We start from the raw sequence: 21124 nt of genomic DNA on the forward strand, positions 1-21124 counted from the left end.
AAGAACGCGTGGTGGAATCCCAAGAACAGTAAGCCTAGAGGGGACCTCAGCAGCCGTCTAGCCCGAGCCATACTTGAATGAGAATCTCCACCACAAAATATCTAGCAGGTGGTTAGTTGGATAACCTTTGTCTGAAGACCTCTGATGGGGGGAAGCCCATGACTTACCAAAGCAGCCCATTGGGAAGCTGGAATTGTTTGAAAGTTCTTCCTTATGTCAAGCTTCTCTGCAACTCCTATCCATTGATCCTAGTTCTAGCCTCTAGGGCCTAGCAGAATAAATCTAATCTGTTCCTCATCTCTCCTAAGTATTCTCTTCTCCAGGGTAAAACATCTTCAGTTTCTTCATTCATTCCTTCTATGGTACAATGCCAATGCCCTTCACCTTCAGGCCCTCCCTTGTAGGCTCTCCAACCAATCAATGTCTCTCCTAGAATGTAACACCTAGAATTAGTGTGATGTTTCAGATGGGTTCGGATCAGGGTAAAATATAGTAGTGGGATTATCTAACTCCTCTCTGGTTCAGACACTATTTTTCTCTTAATGGAGGTTAAGATCATGTTAGATCTTTGGCTACCATATCAGACTGTTGACTGGTATTTTTTTCAGGGATGTGCCAGAGCCAACTCATACCAGCTCCCAAGAGCCCAACTGTTAAATTTCTAGTGTGAGCCTATATACCTTGGAAATCAGCAAATGCTACAAATCAGGGCTAGATTTATTGTTTTGTTGTCTAGATTTTAAAAAGTGCTGGAAAAATGTTAATAATGCAGACTAAACTTAAAAGTGTGAGTGCCAAACATTTTTTGGAAAAGTCAATTGTTAAACATTTACCAGCACACCCTTGCTTTTAATCCACTAGCACTCTCAGATCTTTTTCAGAATGGAAGTTATTTTACCATACCTTTCCCATCTTGTACTTGTGAAGTTTATTTTTTGAACCCAAGTATAGGATTTTACATTTATCCCCATTAAATTTTATGATTATATATTTCCAGCTGGAAGGGATCTGAGATAGTTCATCTAGTTCAACCCTTTTTACTTTACCAATAAGGAAACTTAGACCCAGGGAGGTTATCCTTTGTCCAAGGTCTAGCAGCTGGTAAGGAGTAAAGCTGAGATTCACACCCAGGCCTTGATCCCAAAATACTGCCTCACATGCTGTGAGCAACTGAGATTTGGCTCAGTTTTCTTTTGGGATCCTGACTCTGGCATCCAATGCGTTAAGCCATTCTCTGAATCAAGGACAAAAGAGCTTTGACAACTTCTGGTTTTTTTTTTTTGCCCTCCCCTGCCTCTCTCTATCCACTCAAATCCCACTCGTCCTTCTGCACACAATTCTAGTCTCTTCCAATCTATTCTGTGTCCTCTCTCTTGGAAACCTTCCCTGATTATTCCAAACCCAACTGATCTCTCCTTCTTAGAATACCTACTGTCCTGTCTGTAGCTTACTAGCTCTAACAAAACATGAGTCTCACATTCTATTACCCAAATCACAGGATCATGTATTTGGAACTCGAAGAGACCTCAGATCCTTTCCTTTTTGTGGATTATCCTTTGAACCACTGCCCTTTCCAGAGCCCTATGATATATGTGTCTTCTTTTTTCCCTGCTTGCTCATGGAGTTGCTATCTCCAACTAGATTGTGAGTACTTGAAGGCCAGGACCACAGAGCTGGCCTTACCTAGACACAGAATAGGAGGCTTCCTACACCTTTGGACCTTCCCTATCTGTTTGCTAAAGCTGGGATATCCCTCTACTGGGAATAAAGCCCTTCATTCCTACCTCCCTTCCCTTTGCCATCCCCTTCCCCCAATAGTGGCCACATTAAGGACACAAGTTCCCTTAGGAGAGGGAACACAGGGCTGGGTAGTTTCAGAGAGAGATTAGTGACATCCCACCTCCTTTCCAGGAAATAGGTTTAGGAGGGATGCGGGGAGAACACAAGGTATTGGGAAAATGAAGAGGGGAATCGCCATAGACAGAGGACAACTGCATGGCGGAGGGTGGTACTCTGGACCAATTGTGTCTCTTGCACATTTTTGTTGCCCAGAAGGTGGGTAGATGCCTGATCCAAGAGAAAGCTGGCCTGGCCTGAGATGACTAGTGGTTGCCCAACAGAGTAATTGGGTCCTGAAGCAGACTCTGGTTTTAATCCTTTGAAAAAATGGGCTGGGTATCTAGGTGGTCCTCTTGTCTTTACCACCGGGCCCATTGGCAGAACATGGCAAGAATCCTCAAGGCCAGGGATCGAGCTGTTACAATTTCCCATGCCACTCCTACGTCCCCTATCAGGTTCTCTGCGTGGTTCTTTCTCCAGGTTTGACTGTTTACATCCAGGTTCATCTCTCTAGGGTCACCAGTCTCCCTCTACCCTGACCCTCCTGGCCATATCAGGCTCTCCCGTCTACTCCTGGGGATACAGATTCCCTTAAGGCCAAATAGGCTTGATAAGTGTTTCTGAGAAGGAGTCACATCATTAAGGCCAACCCAAGGTCTTCCTCAGTGAGGTCTGCTTCTGAGATGGAGAGAAGCACTTGAAAAGCCTATGCTAAGTAGAGGTTTCCAATCACCTCATAGTTAGAAAGCCAAAGTGCATCCCTTCTCCTGCCCTTGGTTTTCCTCACACTCAGCAGAGCAATCTACACTGCTGGTATTTCTAGCCAGGGAGCCCAGCAGAAACCAAGGACTTGAAAGTTTGGTCTTTTTGAATGAAGATGATTCTCTGGATCTAATTAAAATGTGTGTGGGTGGTGGTGGCAGGGAAGAGAGATGGAGCCAGTTCATCTGGCCATGTAATGAGGCCCTTGGATGGCAGCACTGAGGACAAGGAGGGGCTGCCCAGATCTCATGAGGATGGAAAGGATAATGGGCTGGATTCGGAGAGGATGGTTAAGGCCAGGAGAGGATGGGAGATGGTGGGAGAGAGAGGTCAAAACAGAAGTAGAATTAAGTGGAGATCAACATAAGGAGAAAGGAAGCCTCCCTTCCCCAAAGTGGGGCTTGTGTCCAAGGAACCCAGAAGAAACTGCTCTGTGAGACCTTTCCAGGGTGAGAGAACCACAAGAATCTGAGCCAATGCCAATGTGGCCTCTAGGAGACAGTCTGGCCATCTTGGTGAGGCTACTCCAACCCTGACTGCCAGCATCTTGGTGCTACCCAAAGCTGGTCTTGTTTTGGGGAGTACAAATGAATTTGTGGAATCCACCAGTCTGTTGAGGTCCCGCTCCTCCTCCTCCAGACAGACCTTCAAGCATCTCAGACAGTCACCCTCCTGGTGTGTTGAGCTTTAGGTAGTTCTCCTCAGGGTGGGGGAGTGTCTCTCCCCCTGATCGCCACCGATGGCCTTCCACGCCTGGGCTGTCATAGCTCTAGAAGTTTGTGGGCCTCACCATCATGCGCGTGGCCCGAAGTGAGTAGCTGGGGCCCTGGAAGTAGTGCCACCGGATACCATTGAGTTTTCGGACATTGTGCCTGGCTGGGTAATAGATGCCATTGAGGTTGGAGAGTCCACAAGCATCAAACCACCATCCTGGAAAGAGAGAACACTGTTCTGATCTGGCTAAGATGGCTCCCAGGGTATAATGGGCAGTTTTGTAATATTTTCTCCCCACTCCCCACTACCCTGGGTCCTACAGATAGTTATGAGATACCTACAAATGTAGAGAAAGCAGACCAGGCCCTCTCTCTTATACCAATATTACTGGTTAGCTGAGCTGCCAGAGAGCTAGTGTCTGGTTTTAATTGGTTGTCATCAATTGTTTGGCTAAGCCATTAGCAAGTGCCCTAGATTGAGGGTCAGCATACCTAGGGTCAAATTCTGGTTCTACTATTTAAATTGGCGTGACCCCCAGCAAATCACTTTTCTCTGTTGAACTTCAGTTTGTCTATTGATAAAATGGGGAAATAATATTTGCATCGGTTATCTCTAGGCTGTTGTGAGGAAGAGAGCTTTTAACTGTAAAGTGCTATAGAAATGTGACCTATGGTTTTTGACAGCTCAAAGAGAGTGACAGAGGAGAGTGGAAACCTGGGCCTAGTTTCCTTGTCTCCTTCCTTTCCACTGAATTCAGCACAAGAAAGAGAAACAGAATATGACGTAAGTATGCACTTTTATTCCCTAAATGAGGCAGTCAGTGCAAACATAACCACATTTTAGAATCATAAAGTGTTCAACCTGGAAGGGGCCTCAGGACATAGAATGATGGAACACAGACTTTTGGAGCTGGAAGGAACCTTAAAAATAAAAGTCAAGAAGGACCTTAGCACACACGGAGCATAGAATGGTAAAGCTAGAAGAGACCTTAGGTATAATCAAGTCTAACTCTCTCATTTTAGAGATGTGGAAACTGAAGGAATGTGATCTGTACTGTAAGAGTACATGAAAGACAGTGTTTCCTTTGCCACTTTGTAAGGAGCTCAAGAGGAAGGGGACTTCTATTTGGAGCCAGTCTGTTGCCAATGGGGTAGCACCTTCCCAAGCCCTAGAATGGTGATGGCTTTGCTCTGGGGAGAACTGGAGGCTCTTTGCAGACTTGTCCATGTGGACATGTTGTACCAAGGCCCAGCCACCTGTTTATAGTGCCAGTCATTCGGAGAAGTTATGAAATATTATGTGTATAGAAATTTATGTTTGTGCTTTTACCTTCACCTTACCCTATGGCAAGCTGTTGAGTATTTGGGTTGAGCACAAGATGTAAACGCAAAATGCTTAGAGATGTGAGCTGTGGTTAGCTAAGTACATTCTTTGCTGAACAGCCAGCTCTTTAAGGAGTAGGTAGGTGCATAAATGTTTGTTGAATGATTGGTGATGTTGGACAGAGGTTTAGGAGAAGAGGAGCATTAGGTTTGGTTCCCCCATTTCATTTTTCCCCTTTCCCTCCCTCTCCATCTCTCCCCTCTCTGCCCTGGTCCTCACCTCCAGACAGCATCTGGGCACACTTGCAAAGACAGTTGTCATTGTCAGAATCTCGGGTGCTAAAGTTGGTGCCCTGGAGGACCAAGCCACTCTGGTGACCAGCTGTGCCACTGTACTCCTTCAGCGTCAACCTGGAGATCCCAGCGTCCCCATAAGGGACAGGTCAGAAGGGAAGGGGAGAGAGGGGAATGGAAGGAAAGAGGAACAGAAAGAATAAGGAATGAGAATGGACTCAGCCTGTGGAAGCATTGTTATTCCTAGGAGGGGGAAGGGTGGGGAGGCCCTCCAGTAAGTTCTCATCCATTCAGATGCGGTCGAGTTTATTAAGGGACAGTCTTGAGAGGCACAAAGAGCCTGTCTCTAAGGAGATGGGCTGGATGGCTGCTGCTGGAGGAGGGCATTTCCAGGGAGACCCTGGGTTACTATGAGACTTGCACTCTGGAGGGCGGGTGTCTGGTAGCACATAGCTATTGAAACCTTGGAACTTCTTGCTTCACTATGTGTACTTTGTCCTTTGTCTCCCCGCCTTCCAGAAAGCCCCGTCCCGATCAGCCTGTCCACATTCTGTAACTCTTCAAGGCCCAGATGGTCTTCTCTAGCAAGCCTTCCTTGACCATACCAGCTCCCAGCAAGCTCTGCCTCCTTCCAGCACTCTCTGTCTTCAATCCTCACTGGGACCTGAGGGGAAAGAATCTGCCCAAAATTGCTAATGATCTCTTCAGCTGGTATGATGAGCTCTCTCAGGAAAGGATCCAAGTCTTAGGATCTTATTCTCTCTCTCCATCCCTACTTCCACATCCCAACTGGCATTTACCTAGTCTTTTAGAAAAAAGGTGTCCCAAAAGTCTTAGTGTAGTTTAAATCTTTAATCACTTAAAACCACACTAAAACTTTTGAGACATCCTGTATGTACATCATCTTATTTGATCCTTCCCACAACCATCTAAGGTACTGCAAGTCACTACAGGTATCTTAATCCCCATTTTACAGATGAGGACACTGAGGCTCAGAAGAATTAGGTGATTTGCCCATGGTCACAAAGCTAGTAGGTCTCAGAAGCAGGTCTCTCCTGATTCTAAGTCTAGGGTTCTTCCTCTATTCCACAGCCCCCATCACATAGCAGCCCCGGGAGGAGGTGCCCCTTTCACTTCTCAGTTTTTAGACAAACCGAATGACGTTCCAGGAGGCTTGCTCACAATAGGTTTGGATTTTAGACAATCAGTCTTTTCTGTGAATATGCCATGTGTGTATATACACACATGTATTATGTACGTGTATGTATATGTCTATATATACTACACACATATGTATCTACCTATATATGACATACTATGAGTCACCTCTTTTTTCATTCATGTTTGCCTCTCTGTGTGTTTATATTTGGGAGTGTGTGTGTTTATATTTTTCTGCATGTATATTTGTATCTGTGTTTATGTATGTGGATTTGTGCATGTTATGGTATGTATATTTGTGTTTACAAGTGTGTGCCTGTGAGTATTTTTGTGGGTTTGTGGGAGTAGAGGTGTGAGGGTTTTGTCTATGACTGCCTGTGTTTGGCTGTGTCTGTTTGCATGTGTCAATGGGACTTTGCATATTTGTGTCTCTCTGTGTATCTCTATGTATGTGCAGGCATAACTGCCTTCATCTATGTTTGTATGTGTCCCTCTGGCTTCAGTGTTTGTCTATATGTGTGGCTGTAATAGTGAACAGGTGTGTGTTTCTTGCACTGCCCCTAAGCAGGTTGACTCAGTACACGTGTATGTATCTGCCCCAGTCCAGAACTAGCTGGCCTTTCTCAGCTGTGGGAGGAGGTAGAGAAGCACTCTCAGGGAGCCAGGCTTCTCACATCTTCTACCTTGTTGGGAAACAGTCAAACTGTAACATCCCCCTGGTCCACTGAGGCCTAGGCAGTCTGGCGTAAGAGTCCTTGGCCCCTCTTAAGAGCCTCTGGCCTTCCCTCTTGCCTGGGGAGTGGGAGGTATCTAGAGTGACAAGGGAGTACAAGGGGAGAAATTAAATCCCAGCTACAAACCACCTATAGTTCCCCATTGCCTGTAGGACTAAGTGTGAACTGATGTTCAATGACTTCTACCATATGCCCCCAAACCATCTGTCCTGATTCCCCTTCCATTATAGGAAGCCTAACAAACACAAAGACTTCACTGTCTCTAGCTGACTTCTCTGTACCTTTAGCCACTCACTGGACAGCTTCCTACAATGTGTGAGCGTATCTGGACACACCAGACCAAATCCCATCTTCTGCAGTAGAGCTTGGCAGGCTGCTTCCCTCCCATTCCCACTCCTCTTTCCCAGGTGCCTTTTCTTCTGAAAGCACTTTCCATTGACCCTGGAGATACCTAGTATGTACGTCATCATTTACATAGTGTCTCCCCCATCAGTGAGCTCCTTAAGGGCAGGGACCACCTTTTTGCCTCTTTGTGTATCCCCAGCTCTTAGGACAGGCCTGAAACATGGTAAGCACTTAATGCTTATTGAGAAACAGATAAAGTCAGTCGTACTGCACAGTCAGAGTCTTTGCCTTATGATGATAAGATATAGTCCCTAGGAATGTAGTGCCTTGGACCAGTCATTTGTACTTTCCCATGCAGACTCCCCCACTGCCGCCAGGCTGCAACATTCTGGGAATAGGGTGGGCTTCTTCTTTGGTTCACATGGTTCTCCTGGCCTGAAGGGCCCTCCTTGTTTCTTTCTACTTCTCTGTAATCCATCTGTTTTTCTAGCCCCACTCAAGTGTCTGCTCCCCTGGGAAGCCCTCCCAGACCATCTCAGCCCACTCCTTCCACCCTCTGAGCTCTCAGAGGCTGGACTTTGGTGTCTGCGCTGGGCTATTATCACAGTGGAAGAAGAAGCACAAGGAAGGGATATGACTTGTTCACAGCCAGGTGGTCACACCCCTGGCAGGGTAGGGAGGCTCAGGTTTTTGAGGCTGTTCCCTCTCTCTCTCTCCACATCCCACCCCTCCCCAACCCCAAGGTTGCTCCCGGGTCTCCCAAACAAAAGGAGAACCCCTCCCTCCTCCACTATACGGTGAACCAGGAGCGTAAGCTTTGTTGGGCCTTGCACCTTGTACAGGCAAACAAGTCTAACCATGACACTCCCCATCGTATCACTCCCCTGCTCACAAAACTTTGTAGTTCTCTATTGTCTATAGGATAAAACCAAAATTCCTCTGTCTGTCATTGAAGGCCCTCCACAATCTGGTTTAAGCCTACTGTCCTAACCTTATTTCACATAGTGCCTGGCAAAGAGTAAGAGCTTAAAAGAATGATCAACAAACAGCCCTCCTCTCGTTCATGTCCTAGGTTACAGTCGGCCTGAAGTACCGGGTGTCCTGACACCTCATTCTTCCCTGCCTCTTCTCTCACAGGCTGTCTCCCCTGCTGTGGAGGTCCTCCTTTCTCATCTCTGCCCTTTGGGAGCTATTTCCTCCATGAAGCATTCCCTGACCATCTTCTACTACCCCCCACCCCCACCCCATTCCATGCCCCCACTGAAAATTCTAGCTTGTTCTCAGATTTTTCTAGAGCATTTGTCTGGATTTTTCCTCTGTCCCTATTGCATTCTACCTTTTGTTTTATTTGTGCACAAGTGGTACCCACCCTATCATTATAATAAGAACTAATTATCATCTCTATGCAGATAGCTCCCCAATTTATATATCCAGCCCAACCAGGGGTGTGTTAATAAATGTTTAGAAACCAATTCTGAATGTACCCAGGACACACTTAAGTTTAATCTGCAATATTAACATTTTTTCCATCACTTTTCAAAGCCCAGACAATCAACAAAACAATAAATCAAGCCTTGATTTATAGTGTATAAATGCTCACACTGAAAATTTAACAACCAGCTCTCATAAGCAGGGATGAACTGGTTTTAGAATGCCCCTGAGCCCAGCTCTTTATATTGAACCCACTGAAAATGTCAAACTGGATGTCCAAACTGGATGGGACAGTCAAACTCAACGCCTCCAAAACCAAATTCATTATCTTCTCCCCCCAACCCCACCCATTCCTCTTTTGAATTTTCTTATTACTGTCAAGGGAACCACCATCTTTCCAGTCACCCAGGTTTGGTGTCATCCTCATTCTCACTTACCTACCCCATGTAAACAATAATTTTCCAAATCTTATTTTTACTTCCACAACATCTCTCCCATTTTTCCTCTTCTCTCCACCCACAAGGCCGTCATCACCTCTTGCCTGGGTCATTTGCAATAATCTTTTAATTGGTTTTCCAGACTCGAGTCTCTCCTTCCTCCAACCCATCCTCCACAAAGTTGACAAAGCAATTTCCTTAAATCACAAGACTGACCATGCTACTCAACAAACTGTAGCTCCCTATTACCTGGGATCAAATATAAATTCCTCTGGTTAGGATTGAAAATGATTTACCTCCTGACCCTATCCTACCTTTGCAGCCTCATGACACACTATTCCTGCCCCCCATCTCTACAGTCTAGTCATATTGGCCTTCTTGCTGTTCTTTACATGTTCCTCTTCATTTCCCATCTCCATATCTTTGTACCATCCCCCAGGCCTACAAGGCCTAGTTTGTGTCTTGAAATTCCTGGTTTCCTTCAAGATTCAGCTCATGTCACCTTCTTCAGAGGGCTTTTCCTATTTCTCCTGGTTGTTGGTACCTTCCTTCCCAGCAACACCCCCCCACCCCAAGTTACCTTGTGTGTATTTTGTATTTATCTATATAGGTACATGTTGGCACCCTCATTATTAGATCCAGACAAATTCTCTAGGAAAATCTGAGAACAAGATATGATTTTCAGCTGGGGACAAGTAATGGAGGAGAGTGGGTAGTGGGAGATGGTCAAGGATGTTCTTTGGAGGCAGGGACTATTTGGATTTTGTCTTTGTATCCTCAGCACCCAGTACTATGCCTGATACATAGTAGGTATTTAATAAATGCTTGCTAAGTGATAAACTATAACAATAATTCCCATTCCTAGTCATGTGAGGCTTAAAAAACTTTTCTCCTGACGGCTGTAAGGGCCTAAGGTGTAGAGCGACAACATGGTAGAGTGGATAGAATGATGGACCTAGAGTCAAAAAGACCTTGGTTCAAATCCTACCTCCTACACTTACTAGCTATGTGACCCTGAGCAGATCTCTTGACTTCTGTTTTCCTTGGTCAAATCTGCAAGATAAGTGCTTAATAAATAGTAAAAGTTTGCTGAATTGATCAAGAAAAGATGTGTTTTGGGGATAGTTTTCCTTCCCCTTCAAATCCAGCCTTTCTGCTTGATTTTGTTAGGCTTCTATTTGCCAAAACTTAGAACCAGCATCCCTGCTTGGCTGAAAGGTTCTAGAGACCTGGGTGCTAATCCTGACTCTGCAACTAAACTCAGAGTGTGACCCTGGACCACTTTGTTACATCCCTTCTCTGGACCTCAGTTTTCTCTGTCAAATGAGGAGGCTGGACTTAATGAGTTCCCATGTCTTTTTAAGCTCTGTTGTTGTTAGTCATCCCTTTCCTGCCCCCTCTCTTGTGGACAGGAGGGAGCTGGGTGCTAACACGCCTTCTCCTCTGCATGACCCCACTGGGCAGAGAGCCTTTGAACTGCTGCCTCAGGAGGACAGGTCCCCACTCTCTTGGGTTCCTAGTGATGTGAATCTGAATGGGGGACATATGGCCGTGGTTGGTTCCACCCAAGGCCTGACCCCCTATCCATCATCTCTGACCTGGCCAGCCCAACCATCTAGAGCCTAGTGACCTGGGACTGTAGGGAACTCCCAGAGAGATCAGCAACCCCTTCCCAAGCCCTAATTCCCCCTTGGCTTCCCACCTGTAGAACTGTTGCTCACTCCCCAGCTGGATTCGCTCATACTGGGCGTAAGCCTGGTTCCCTTCCCAGTCCAGCAGCTCCACCCTCAGGGCATAGGATGCCTGGCTGGTGAGCTGGTGCAGCGCCTCATTGCCCAGCCAGTACTCCCCAGCAGCATCGCCGAAGCCCTGTGAGGGGAAGAAGGCAAAGGGGAACGGATGGGGTGAGGTGAGCTCTGGACAGGGCAGGGCTGGGGCACAGAGCCAGAGAGGTGCAGTTGGAGTCTGAGCCAGCACAAGGCAAATCTGTCCAATCAGCATTCGGCCACGTCCTTCTCGGCTATTTTCCCCATTCTTGTTGTCTCCTTTGACTTCTCTTTCAGGACCACTCCCACCCTCCACCCTCCACCATGCTTCTGCTTGCTTCCCCCTCTCACTGGGCCTGCTCTCAGGAAAGGCTCTCACACCATGTAGTGACCCTCTGAGGGCCGGTCAGCATCAGCCTCTGGCTCCCCCCATCAGCCTCCTCTCTCACTGGGGGATAATAATAATAATAATAATATTAACTCACATTCCTCCAGCTTAGAGATTCTTAACGTTTTTGGGTGTCATAGACCCCTCTGGCAGACTAGTAAAGCCTGTGGACCCCTTTACAGAACCATGCTTTTAAATGCTAAAAATAAAATACATAGCATGACAAAGGAAATCAGTTATGGTGAAATATAGTCATTGAAAACAATTTTAAAGCAAATTCACAGATCCCACATTAGGAAGCCTGCTTTAGTTCTTTAAGGTTGACAAAATGCATTCTTTGCAGCAGGCTTAGGAGAGGCCCCAGGCCCATTTTAGAGAATCTCTCAGGGCTCTTCCATTCATACCACTTCTTGTGGTCTCCCAGCTTCATTTTAGCCTTGTTTTCTGACTATTTTCACCCACCTGGATAGTAGGACTCAATTTCTGGCTCTCTCTCCTTCTGCCCCCTCTCCCTCCTCAAATTCTGATAGGGGAGCCAGGCGCCCATATCATTGCCTGGGTCCATAGCTTTCTAGTTATTTGTTTTTAAAATGTATTCTCCCATTAGAATATAAGCTCCCCAAGGCCAGGTATTATCTTGTTTGCTGAATAATGCTTAATAAATGCCAGTTCACTCCTTCCATTTCTCTTTGTCTCTCTCTGTCTCTCTCTGTGTCTCTTTCTATGTCTCTGTCTCTATCTCTCTCTGTCTCTTTCTGTGTGTTTGCCTGTCTCTTTATCTTCCTTCAAAACCCCTCAGTGATCCTACATACTCCCTCAATCTATCACTACATCTCTGTTCTCTTTCACAGCCAAACTCCTGGAAAAAAGCTATCTACACCATCTGCATTTTCTCTCTTTTCACTCACTTCTCAATTATTGCAATCTGTCTTCTGACCTCATGACTCATCTGAAACTGTTCTTTCCAAATCTATCTTTGAATGGCCAGATGCAATGGTTTTGGTGTTTTTTTGGTTGATTTTTATCTTTCTTGACCTCTGCAGCATTTGACATCATTGAGCGGGATCAAATAGGCAGTTGGGTGACATAGTAGCTAGAACCCTAGGCCTGGAATCAGGAAGACCTGAATTCAAATCCACCCTCAGACACTTATTAGCTATCTGACCCTAGGCAAGTCATTTAACCTCTGTCTGCCTCAGTTTCCTCATCTGTAAAATGGGAAAATTAATAGTACCTAACTCCCAGGGTTGTAGTGAGGATCAAATGAGAAATTCGCAAACTGCTTAGCACATAGTTGGCACTTACTAAATGCTTATTTCTTGCCTTCCTTCCCTCTTCTCCTGTCTTTACACTCTGTCTTGGTAACCTCCTCAATTCTCACGGGTTTAATTATCATCTCTCTGCAGATGACTTCCAGATTATATTTGCAGCACTTAGTCTCTCCCCAGAGCTCGGGGACTGGAATGTTTTGTGGGCATTTCTCTCATCCAGCATCTCTCTGCTCACATGGCTCCACCCTCATTCAGGCCCCATCACCTCTCACTTGGACAACTGCAATAACCACTGAACTGGTCTCCTTGACTTAAGTTGTCCCCTCTCTGGTCTATTCTCTACATGCTGCCAGCATGGCGTCCCTAAAGTCCACATCTGACTACGTCATTCCCCTGCTCTGAAAATCACAATAGCTCCCTATTAGCTCTAGGATCAAATTCAAACTCCCATGTTTGGCATTTAGAGCCCTTCCCAACTTGGCTCCAATCTCCCTTTCCAGTCTCCCACTCCTACATTCTTCAGTCCAGCCAAGCTGTCCTACATGTTCTTCACACAAAGCATTTCATCTGTCATCTCCATGCCTTTGCTCAGGGGTCATGCCCCCATAATGCCCTCCCTCCTCTCCTCCACCTTGGAGAATCCCTAATCCCTGCTCAAGTGTTCCCTTCTCCATGAAGCTTTTCCTGATCCCTTCAGCTTGATTTGGAGTGCCTTTCCTGACAAAATTGTGGTTATTCAGTTGTTTCAGTTGTGTCTGGCTCTTCATGACCCCACTGGGGGTTTTCTTGGCAAAGATAATGGAGTTGTTTGCCATTTCCTTCTCCAGCTCATTTTACAGATGAGAAAACTGAGGGAAACAGGGTTCAGTGACTTGCCCAGGGTCATATAGCTGGTAAGTGTCTAATGTCAGATTTGAACTCAGGAAGATGAATTCTTCTTGACTTTAGACCCAGAACTCTATCCACTGCACCACCTAGCTCCCCACCCCCCAACAAAATTACTATGCATTCATTTTGTCCATACTTATATACATATATGTTGTCTCTCCCAATAGAATCTAAGCTCAAGGTCAGGCATTATTTCATTTTTGTTTTTGTATCTGAGTGCCTAATGTAGAACTTGCCTACAGGAGTTGCTCCATAAATGCGTGTTCATTTATTCAAAGGAGGAGACAGATTCAGAGAAAGAAAGTGACTTGCTCAGGGTCACATAGTTAATGCATGTTGGAGCCAGGATAAGAGCCCAGGACTCCTGATTTCAAGATAATTTCTATTTCTACTCTCTCCCATCCCCCTTTATTTTTTGGTCTGGGCCTGGGTTTTCATTGGTGTATAGAACTCCCTGGGAGGAAACTCCCTTCACCAATGCACATTGCCATCCTGTGGCCTGTACCAGATGAAAATGTAATTGGGAAATAATTTAATGAAATAAATGAAAAATGCAATAGGCCATAGATAATGTCAATATGTGGTTTTCTAAGTCAATGTGTGATAGGAAAAATCTTTATCTATGGTTTAGTGGTCCCTTTTCTATTTGAGTTTGATACCAGTGTTTTATGTTACACTTCCTCTCTCTTTCCACTAATCCATACACAGAAAGGGCCTTTTTGTTCTTACTCATTAGGGACCTGATGGGCAGTAGTCTCTGGAAGGCTAGGCAATGTACCAAGGCTGCCCTCTGGTCCCTTTGGAAGGAAACCCTATGAGGTCCCTGAAGTTGTTGAAGAGTGATGCTAATACAGAAAAGAGAAGCCATGGTCTGGAGAGAGAGGGAAGCAGACCGAAAGACAGACAGACAGGCAGATAGATGACAGATAACAGACAGACACAGACAGACTGACAGACAGGCAGACAGACACAGAGAGACAGACGATAGACAGATGACAGACAGACAGACAGACTGCTTCCTAGCCCTCAGGGAGCTCCCTGCTCCTTGAAGCCAACAAGCCTGGGGGTCTAGGTAGACATTACCTGTTTGTAATCTTTCCAGTTTCTTTGGAAGTTTACACTGCCATTCACTCGGCGCTGAATGAGGGTCCACCCCCCACCACTGGTCTCCATGTCACAGTATACCTGGTGGGAAAGAAACTTTCTGGGGTCACATTTGAATGAATAGGTGAATGAAAGAAAGGATAAAGGGATGACTGTCTCTTCTATGTGTCCTCTCTCACCACAGGAAATTCAGTCCCCGCAGGCAGACCTGGTCAAGCCCTCCTACAAGCCCTCTCTATCCTTGGAACTGCTGGGGTCAGGATTCAAGACAAGAAGTTAGAAAGAGGCTCCCCATTGCTGCCCCAACTCCCACCCACACTTCTCTCCTTAATGTAACAATGTGTATTCCAACTGCCCCAATTTTCCCATTAATATTCCTGCTCCTCTGTGGTAGCTCCTGCCAAGGAGATCCCCAAGGACCTAGCAGAGAAGGGATTTCCTGGCTATCTCTGGGAGCTGTAGGCTCCAAGATCTGTAGGTATTCAGAACAGTGAGAGCAGGGGGACTGTAAGGCAGTGTGATGTTAGAAGCAGAGCCTTTGTTCAGGAGTCAGGAAATCTGAGTTCTAGTCTCAGCTTCACCACCATCTAACTGTGTGATTGGGACCTCAGTTTCTTAGTCTATAAAATGTAGGGGTTGGATTAGGGCTCTTGGAGTTTGATGAATGATATCCTTGCTTGATGGCCCTGGGTAGAAAGCCAAGGAGGTTCCCCCTGCCCCCCAACCTTCTTGGGCTCCGTCCAGTTGGCCACGTGGATAGTGTAGACACCACTGATGTTGACCCCGGAGAGGCGGATTTCCCAACAGTCCTGGAAGGATTGCTCATCCTTCTGTAACGGAGCTGGAGTGTACAAAGGCAAAAAAGGGAAGGTGGTGAAAACTGGGGAAAGAACAAAGGATCAGGTCAGCCTGGGATGGTCACCCTGGGGGGGAGGGCCCCCTCTTATACCTGCGCCATCCTTCACGGTTTACAAATGCATCTCCTTTGAGCCTCCCAACAGTTAGGTGAGGGTGACAGGGTGAGGATTAGCACCCCCATTTTTATAGATAGGAGAACTGAGGCTTTAGAAAAGGGAAGATGAATTGTCCCAGTTCACAGCAAGTTAGTAGTGAGTCAGGGTTAGAACCAGGATCCTAGGCTGATGCTCTGTCCCCCTCCCTGGCTTGGGAGATCTCAAGATTCCAGATAGTCTCCACAAGCTCCAGCTATTTCCAACCTCCCATTCTGTCCTATGGATACACACCCATAGGCTCCCACAGGAGAGGGTTGTACCCAGGTCCTCTCCCACCGTGTTGTTTCCTCTGCTTTAGCTCTCTAGGATCCAAATGGCACCTCTGAAGGACGGGTCCTAGGATCATAGATTAAGGGCTGGAAGGGACCTCATCGATCATCTAGTCCACCCCCACCCCCACCGCCACCGCCCAACACACACACTTTTCAGAGGAAAATAATGGGGTTCAGAGAGAAGTAGCTTGTCCAAGTTTACACAGGTAGTAAAGAGTTGAGCCAGTATATGAACCAAGGCCCTCTGATTCCAAATCTTGTGTCTGGTTTTTTTCTCTCTGCATCATATCTCATTGGTGTAGTGAAAGAGCCCACATGTAGGAGCAGAAATTGTGGCCCTACCACTAACTTGCTGTGTGAACTTGGGTCAGTCTCTGTCCTTCCCTGGGCTTCAGTTCATACCTCTGTAAACTGAAGGCTTGGACTCCATGGTCTCTAAGGTTCTTTCCAGCTCCAATATTCTATGTTCTAAAGTCCCTTCCAGCTGTAATGTTCTATGTTCTGAAATCCCTTAAAGATCTCCCATTTTGGAGAGGTAGAATGGGATAAGTTATCTCATGTAAAAGAGGCAAGAAAAAGCTTTAACAGTGAAAGGGAAGAGGGGGAAGGTGAGAGGGAATGAGTGAACCTTACTTTCAATGGATTTGGCTTAAGGAGAGAATAACATGCACACTCAATTGGGTATGGAAATCTATTTTACCCTACAGGAAAGTAGAGGGAAAGGGGATAAGGGGGGTGATACAAGAGAGGGCAGATTGGGGGAGGGAGTAATCAGAAGCAAACACTTTTGAGGAGGGACAGGGTGAAAAAGAGAATAGAATAAACAAGTGGTGGGATAGGATGGAGGGAAATATAGTTAGTTTTTCATAACATGAATATTATGGAAGTGTTTTGCGTGACTACATGTCTAATCTATATCAAATTGCGTACCTTCTCAATGAGGATGGATGGGGAGGGAGGAAGGAGAGAATTTGGAGCTCAAAATTTTAAAAACTAATGTTAAAAGTTGTATTTACATGTAACTGGGAAATAAGATATATAGGCAATGGGGTATAGACATCTATCCTGCCCTATAGGAAAATAGAAGGGGAAGGGGATAAGAGAAGGAGGGGGGTGATAGAAGGGAGAACAGATTAGGGGAAGGGGTAATCAGAATGCACACTGTCTTAGGGTGGAGGGAGGGGAGAGATGGGGAGAAAATTTGGAACTCAAAATCTTGTGGAAGTGAATGTTGAAAACTAAAAATAAATAAAATTTAAAAAAAGATCTATCATTTTTCTGTTTTATGCTGAGGTATAACTAGAGTGAGGACAAAGGAGCTTTTTCCTAGGGCAATGAAATTTAGAAAGCACTTCAATAGGTAGAAACAACTGAGTTTAATACCCAATTAATAAGAACAATTAGTGAAGAGAAGAAAAATAGCAGATGATACCAGTCCTTTCCCCTGCTCTTTCCCTCTTGTCCTCTGAGGCCATAGCCTAGGTGAGCTCCAGTCCCCATGGGCCCATACCATGGTCCCAGTCTCACTTACAAGGGGCAATGGCTAGGTACGAGGTGGGAGCTACCAGAAGGTCTAGAGAACATACATAAAACCCTGGGCAAACCTTAAATTGCTATGTAAATGCTAGCTATTATTATCATCCTCCCCTCCCCTCCCAGCCCCCATCATCCCTGATTTCCCTGGGCCGTGGTTTCTGGTCCTTCATCTAGACACCAGAACGGCTAGTTCCAGACCCAAGTCCTTTCCACCTCAGATGTTCTGTGGTCTAAGGTTCTATGCCATCCTGTAGAGTCAGTCTTAACATTACCTGAATCTGTTTCTAGAAGCACTATTTACTTAGGATTAGAGAGGCAGGGTCTTCTCGAAGATTCTGGTCCCCTGCCCTCAGCTATCCTCTTATTTGCCTACCTTGTGCCTGCAATCAGCTGTTAACATCTCATTCCTTTTAGGATTGAATGCTCTTCTGTCCCAGGATTACAGGTTCATTGATCTGGACCTGGAAGAGACCTCAGAGACCAGATGGTCCATCCCTCTCATTTTACAGATGAGGAAACTGAGGCCCATGGAGGTTAAGTGACTTGTACAGGTAGTATACTACACAGGTAGAATGATGATGATGATGATGTTACAGGTAGTAAATATCCAAGATGGGATTTGAACCCAGGTCCTCTGATTCCAAAGCTATTATTTTCCCAGTGTACCTTTCTGCCTCCCTATCTTCTGTAGCCCAGCTCATGTAACTTTTTTGTTACTTAATCTTTGTTTGCCTCAGTTTCCTCAGATGTGAAATAGGGATAATAATACCACCAACCTCCCAGGGCTGCTGTGAGGATCAAATGAGATAATAATTGTGAAGCTCCTAGCACAGTGCCCGACACACAGTAGGTGCTTAATAAATTCTTGCTCCTTCCTTCCTTCTCCTCTTGCCCATCACTGGTGGCCCTTGCTCCATGGACCCCAGTGTGTACATTTCTCAGGATGGGGTGGGGTGGGCTGGAAGAGCAGAGACGGGCCCATGATGTCTCTCTCCGTCCCGGAGGACCCCAGATCGTGCTGAACTATTTTCCATGCGATGACTGAGAAACACCACAGTGGATCTGGCTCCCGGGGACCCCCACTGGGTAAATGACACAGCATTTAAAAACAAACAAGCAGGGAATGTTAACAACTTCTACCCCCCAACTATTTGTTTATTGTACTCTCAGAGGTGGCTTTGGCTGTGAGGCTTCCCAAACGCTGGCTCCTCCAAGGCTTGGGGGGATCTCAGGGCAGACGGGCGATGAACTGCAGTCTGGCCAACAAGCTGAGGAGCTGGGGCTTCTAGCTTCTGAGTGCTCCCCAGGAGGAGGGGGCTGGGGGAAAGGGTCTGAGAGTGGTAGGGAACTCAGAGCAGATACACTATCATTGTCCCTGTTTTGTTTTTTTTCTTTTTGGTGAGGCAATTGGGGTTAAGTGACTTGCCCAGAGTCACACAGCTAGTGAGTATTATGTGTCTGAAGCTGGATTTGAACTCAGGTCCTCCTGACTCCAGGGCCAGTGCTCTATCCACTGCGCCATCTACTGCCCCTGTTCCTGGTTTTCTGACAAAGCCGCTGAGGACCCACAGAGGAAACGTGACAGGATCACAGATGTGAATCTGGGGTGTCCTAAGATCTCTGATGCCTGATACCTGTGGGACTATAGACAAGTCACGTGACCACTCAGGACCTCATTTTCTTCCTCTGTAAAATGGGGCAGGGATAGGTCATCCCTAAGCTGACCCAACAGAACATAGCCCGTCCTAGACTGTCATAACTGATGGGCCCCATAGAGATCATCTAAGCCAACAAAGGGCTAGGCACACAGCTTGCCCGCTTTAATCAATACTTCTTATACTGTTTGTTGCAAATAGAGGATGTCCCCAGAGTCTTGGTGCAGTTTTAAGCTTTAAGAGTTTAAAAGTGCACTTAGACTTTTGGGACTGCCTCTCCTATCTCTCTTTCATGTATTTCCTCCCATTAGGAACATAGACTCGGAGCCAGAAGGAACTCTTGCTGCGGTTCCGTCATTTCAGTCTTGTCCGCTTGCGACCACATTTGTGTTTCCTTGGCAAAGGTACTGGAGTGGTTTGCCATTTGTATCTCCAGCTCATTTTACAGATGAGGAAACTGAGGCAAACAAGGTTAAGTGACTTGCCCAGGGTCACACAGCTAGTAAATGCCTAAGGCCAGATTTGAATTCAGGAAGAAGAGTCTTCCTGACTCCAGGCCCAGCCCTCTCTCACAGTGCTGCTAGAAGAGATGCTAGATGTTATCTGGTCCAACCCTCTGATTTCACAGATGACGTAACTGAGGAAGCCCCAAGGAGGGAAGTGAGCAGGACAAGTGGTGGGTAGATCAGATTTGAACTCAGAACTTCTGACTCCTAATCCTGAGGCCCTTCCACTGGGCCACATTGCTTCCCATTCAGTTCAATGAACATTCACAAAGCACTCATTCTATATTGGGACTGGGGTCATAAAGATAAAAATGACCCACCTTCTTGGAGGGAAGGGTGGGAGCACACACCCATGCATCGATAAATGTACTAGAGAGTGATGGGACCAAAGGTGAAATCTAGACAAAGTGCCCCAGGAAAAGTGGGTGAGGAAGAGATCCCTTTCAGCCAGGGGATCAGGGAAGGCTTCCTGGAGGAGATGGCAACTAAAGTGAGTCTTGAAATGCAAGATGGGTCCTGGGGGTAGAGGCATGCAGGGTTTGAGCAAAGAGGGAACTGTGCATTAAGACAATTATGTTGGCAGCTGGTACTTAGGGTGGGGTGGAAAGGGGAGATAGGAAGAATCATAGCTCACATTTCTTTAGCTCTTTACCCATTAGTTGTCTCATTTAATCCTCACAATATCCTTGTGCCTGTGAGGAATGCAGGGCAGGGGCTATGAGTTCCATTTTACCGAAGAGGAAATTGAGGCTCTGAGAAGGAATGACTTGCTCAAAATCACACACAGAAACGAACCTCTGAGCAGGAAGGAGATTGGGTCTTTCTTTTCTTTCCACCCACCACACTTAATAACCTGAGGTCTGTACATAATGTTTAATCGTTTAATGCATTGACTGAAAGTAGAGGCCTTCTTCAGAGAATGGGCACATCCTCTGTTTCCCTGTGGGTCAGCCTGACCTGCTGGGAACCAGGGATCCCTAGGTTCTGTTGCGCAGAGCTAGGAACAGTAGGAACAGAAGAGAGACATTCATGGTCCAGTGGGGAGGGGAGGTGTTGTGGGAGTTTCTTGGATGAGGAGTTCTGAAGAGGTAAGAAATCCCACTTCTTCTAAAGGCTTTTGCATCCTTCCCCCTAACATCAGGTCAGGTTTCCTTGCCTCGTGGAGGCCTGTCATTCAGAATGCCTGCAGCTGGAGTTTAGGCTGGGAGAGATGAGAGGCCTGGGCATGGTGCCCTGGGTAGGCTCCTGGGCATGGTGCCCTGGGTAGAAGAGACACACCTGGGACCAATTTAAAGAGCTCCAGGTCCAGCACTTCACAGAATTCCCTCATGGAATCGTGCCTGGTGGTTTGGCCAGCCCTGCTGGAAGACCCCTTCCACCCTGCTCTCCTAACTACCAGGACAAAATTCAATTCTTCCCTTTCTGGCTCCTCTGGTTGTAGGCCTCTATGCACCAAAGCTGGCCATAGGAAATGCTGGGATGGTAGGGACTGTGCTAGCAGGGTCCCCTATGCCCCATATGTCTCAGAGAACAAGGAACGTCAGAGCTGGAAGGGACTTTAGAGATCTGGTCCAATTCCTTTATTTGACGTATGGAAAAACTAAAGCCCCAGAGGGAAAGTGACTTGTCCAAGGTCACAAGGCAAGTTATTGCTTATAAAGCCAGCAATAGAACACAGGTGTCCTGATT

General features: G+C 46.3%; 1 protein-coding gene across 1 annotated transcript in view; it reads right to left on the reverse strand.

The window, feature by feature from the left end:
• Positions 1-1010: 1010 nt before the first annotated feature.
• LOC114046898 (angiopoietin-4-like) overlaps positions 1011-21124 on the reverse strand; it is a 69853-nt gene continuing 49739 nt past the window's right edge. Inside the window, exons 5-9 of the mRNA XM_027867513.1 lie at positions 15179-15294; positions 14433-14534; positions 10739-10905; positions 4918-5048; positions 1011-3531 (exon numbers count right to left, since the gene is read on the reverse strand). Coding sequence (XP_027723314.1) covers positions 3371-3531; positions 4918-5048; positions 10739-10905; positions 14433-14534; positions 15179-15294 — 677 coding nt within the window. The 3' untranslated portion in view covers positions 1011-3370. The remainder of the gene's footprint in view (positions 3532-4917; positions 5049-10738; positions 10906-14432; positions 14535-15178; positions 15295-21124) is intronic.

Source organism: Vombatus ursinus, unplaced genomic scaffold (genome assembly GCF_900497805.2).
Source record: "Vombatus ursinus unplaced genomic scaffold, bare-nosed wombat genome assembly UNPS02014786.1, whole genome shotgun sequence".
Lineage (NCBI taxonomy): Eukaryota > Metazoa > Chordata > Mammalia > Diprotodontia > Vombatidae > Vombatus > Vombatus ursinus.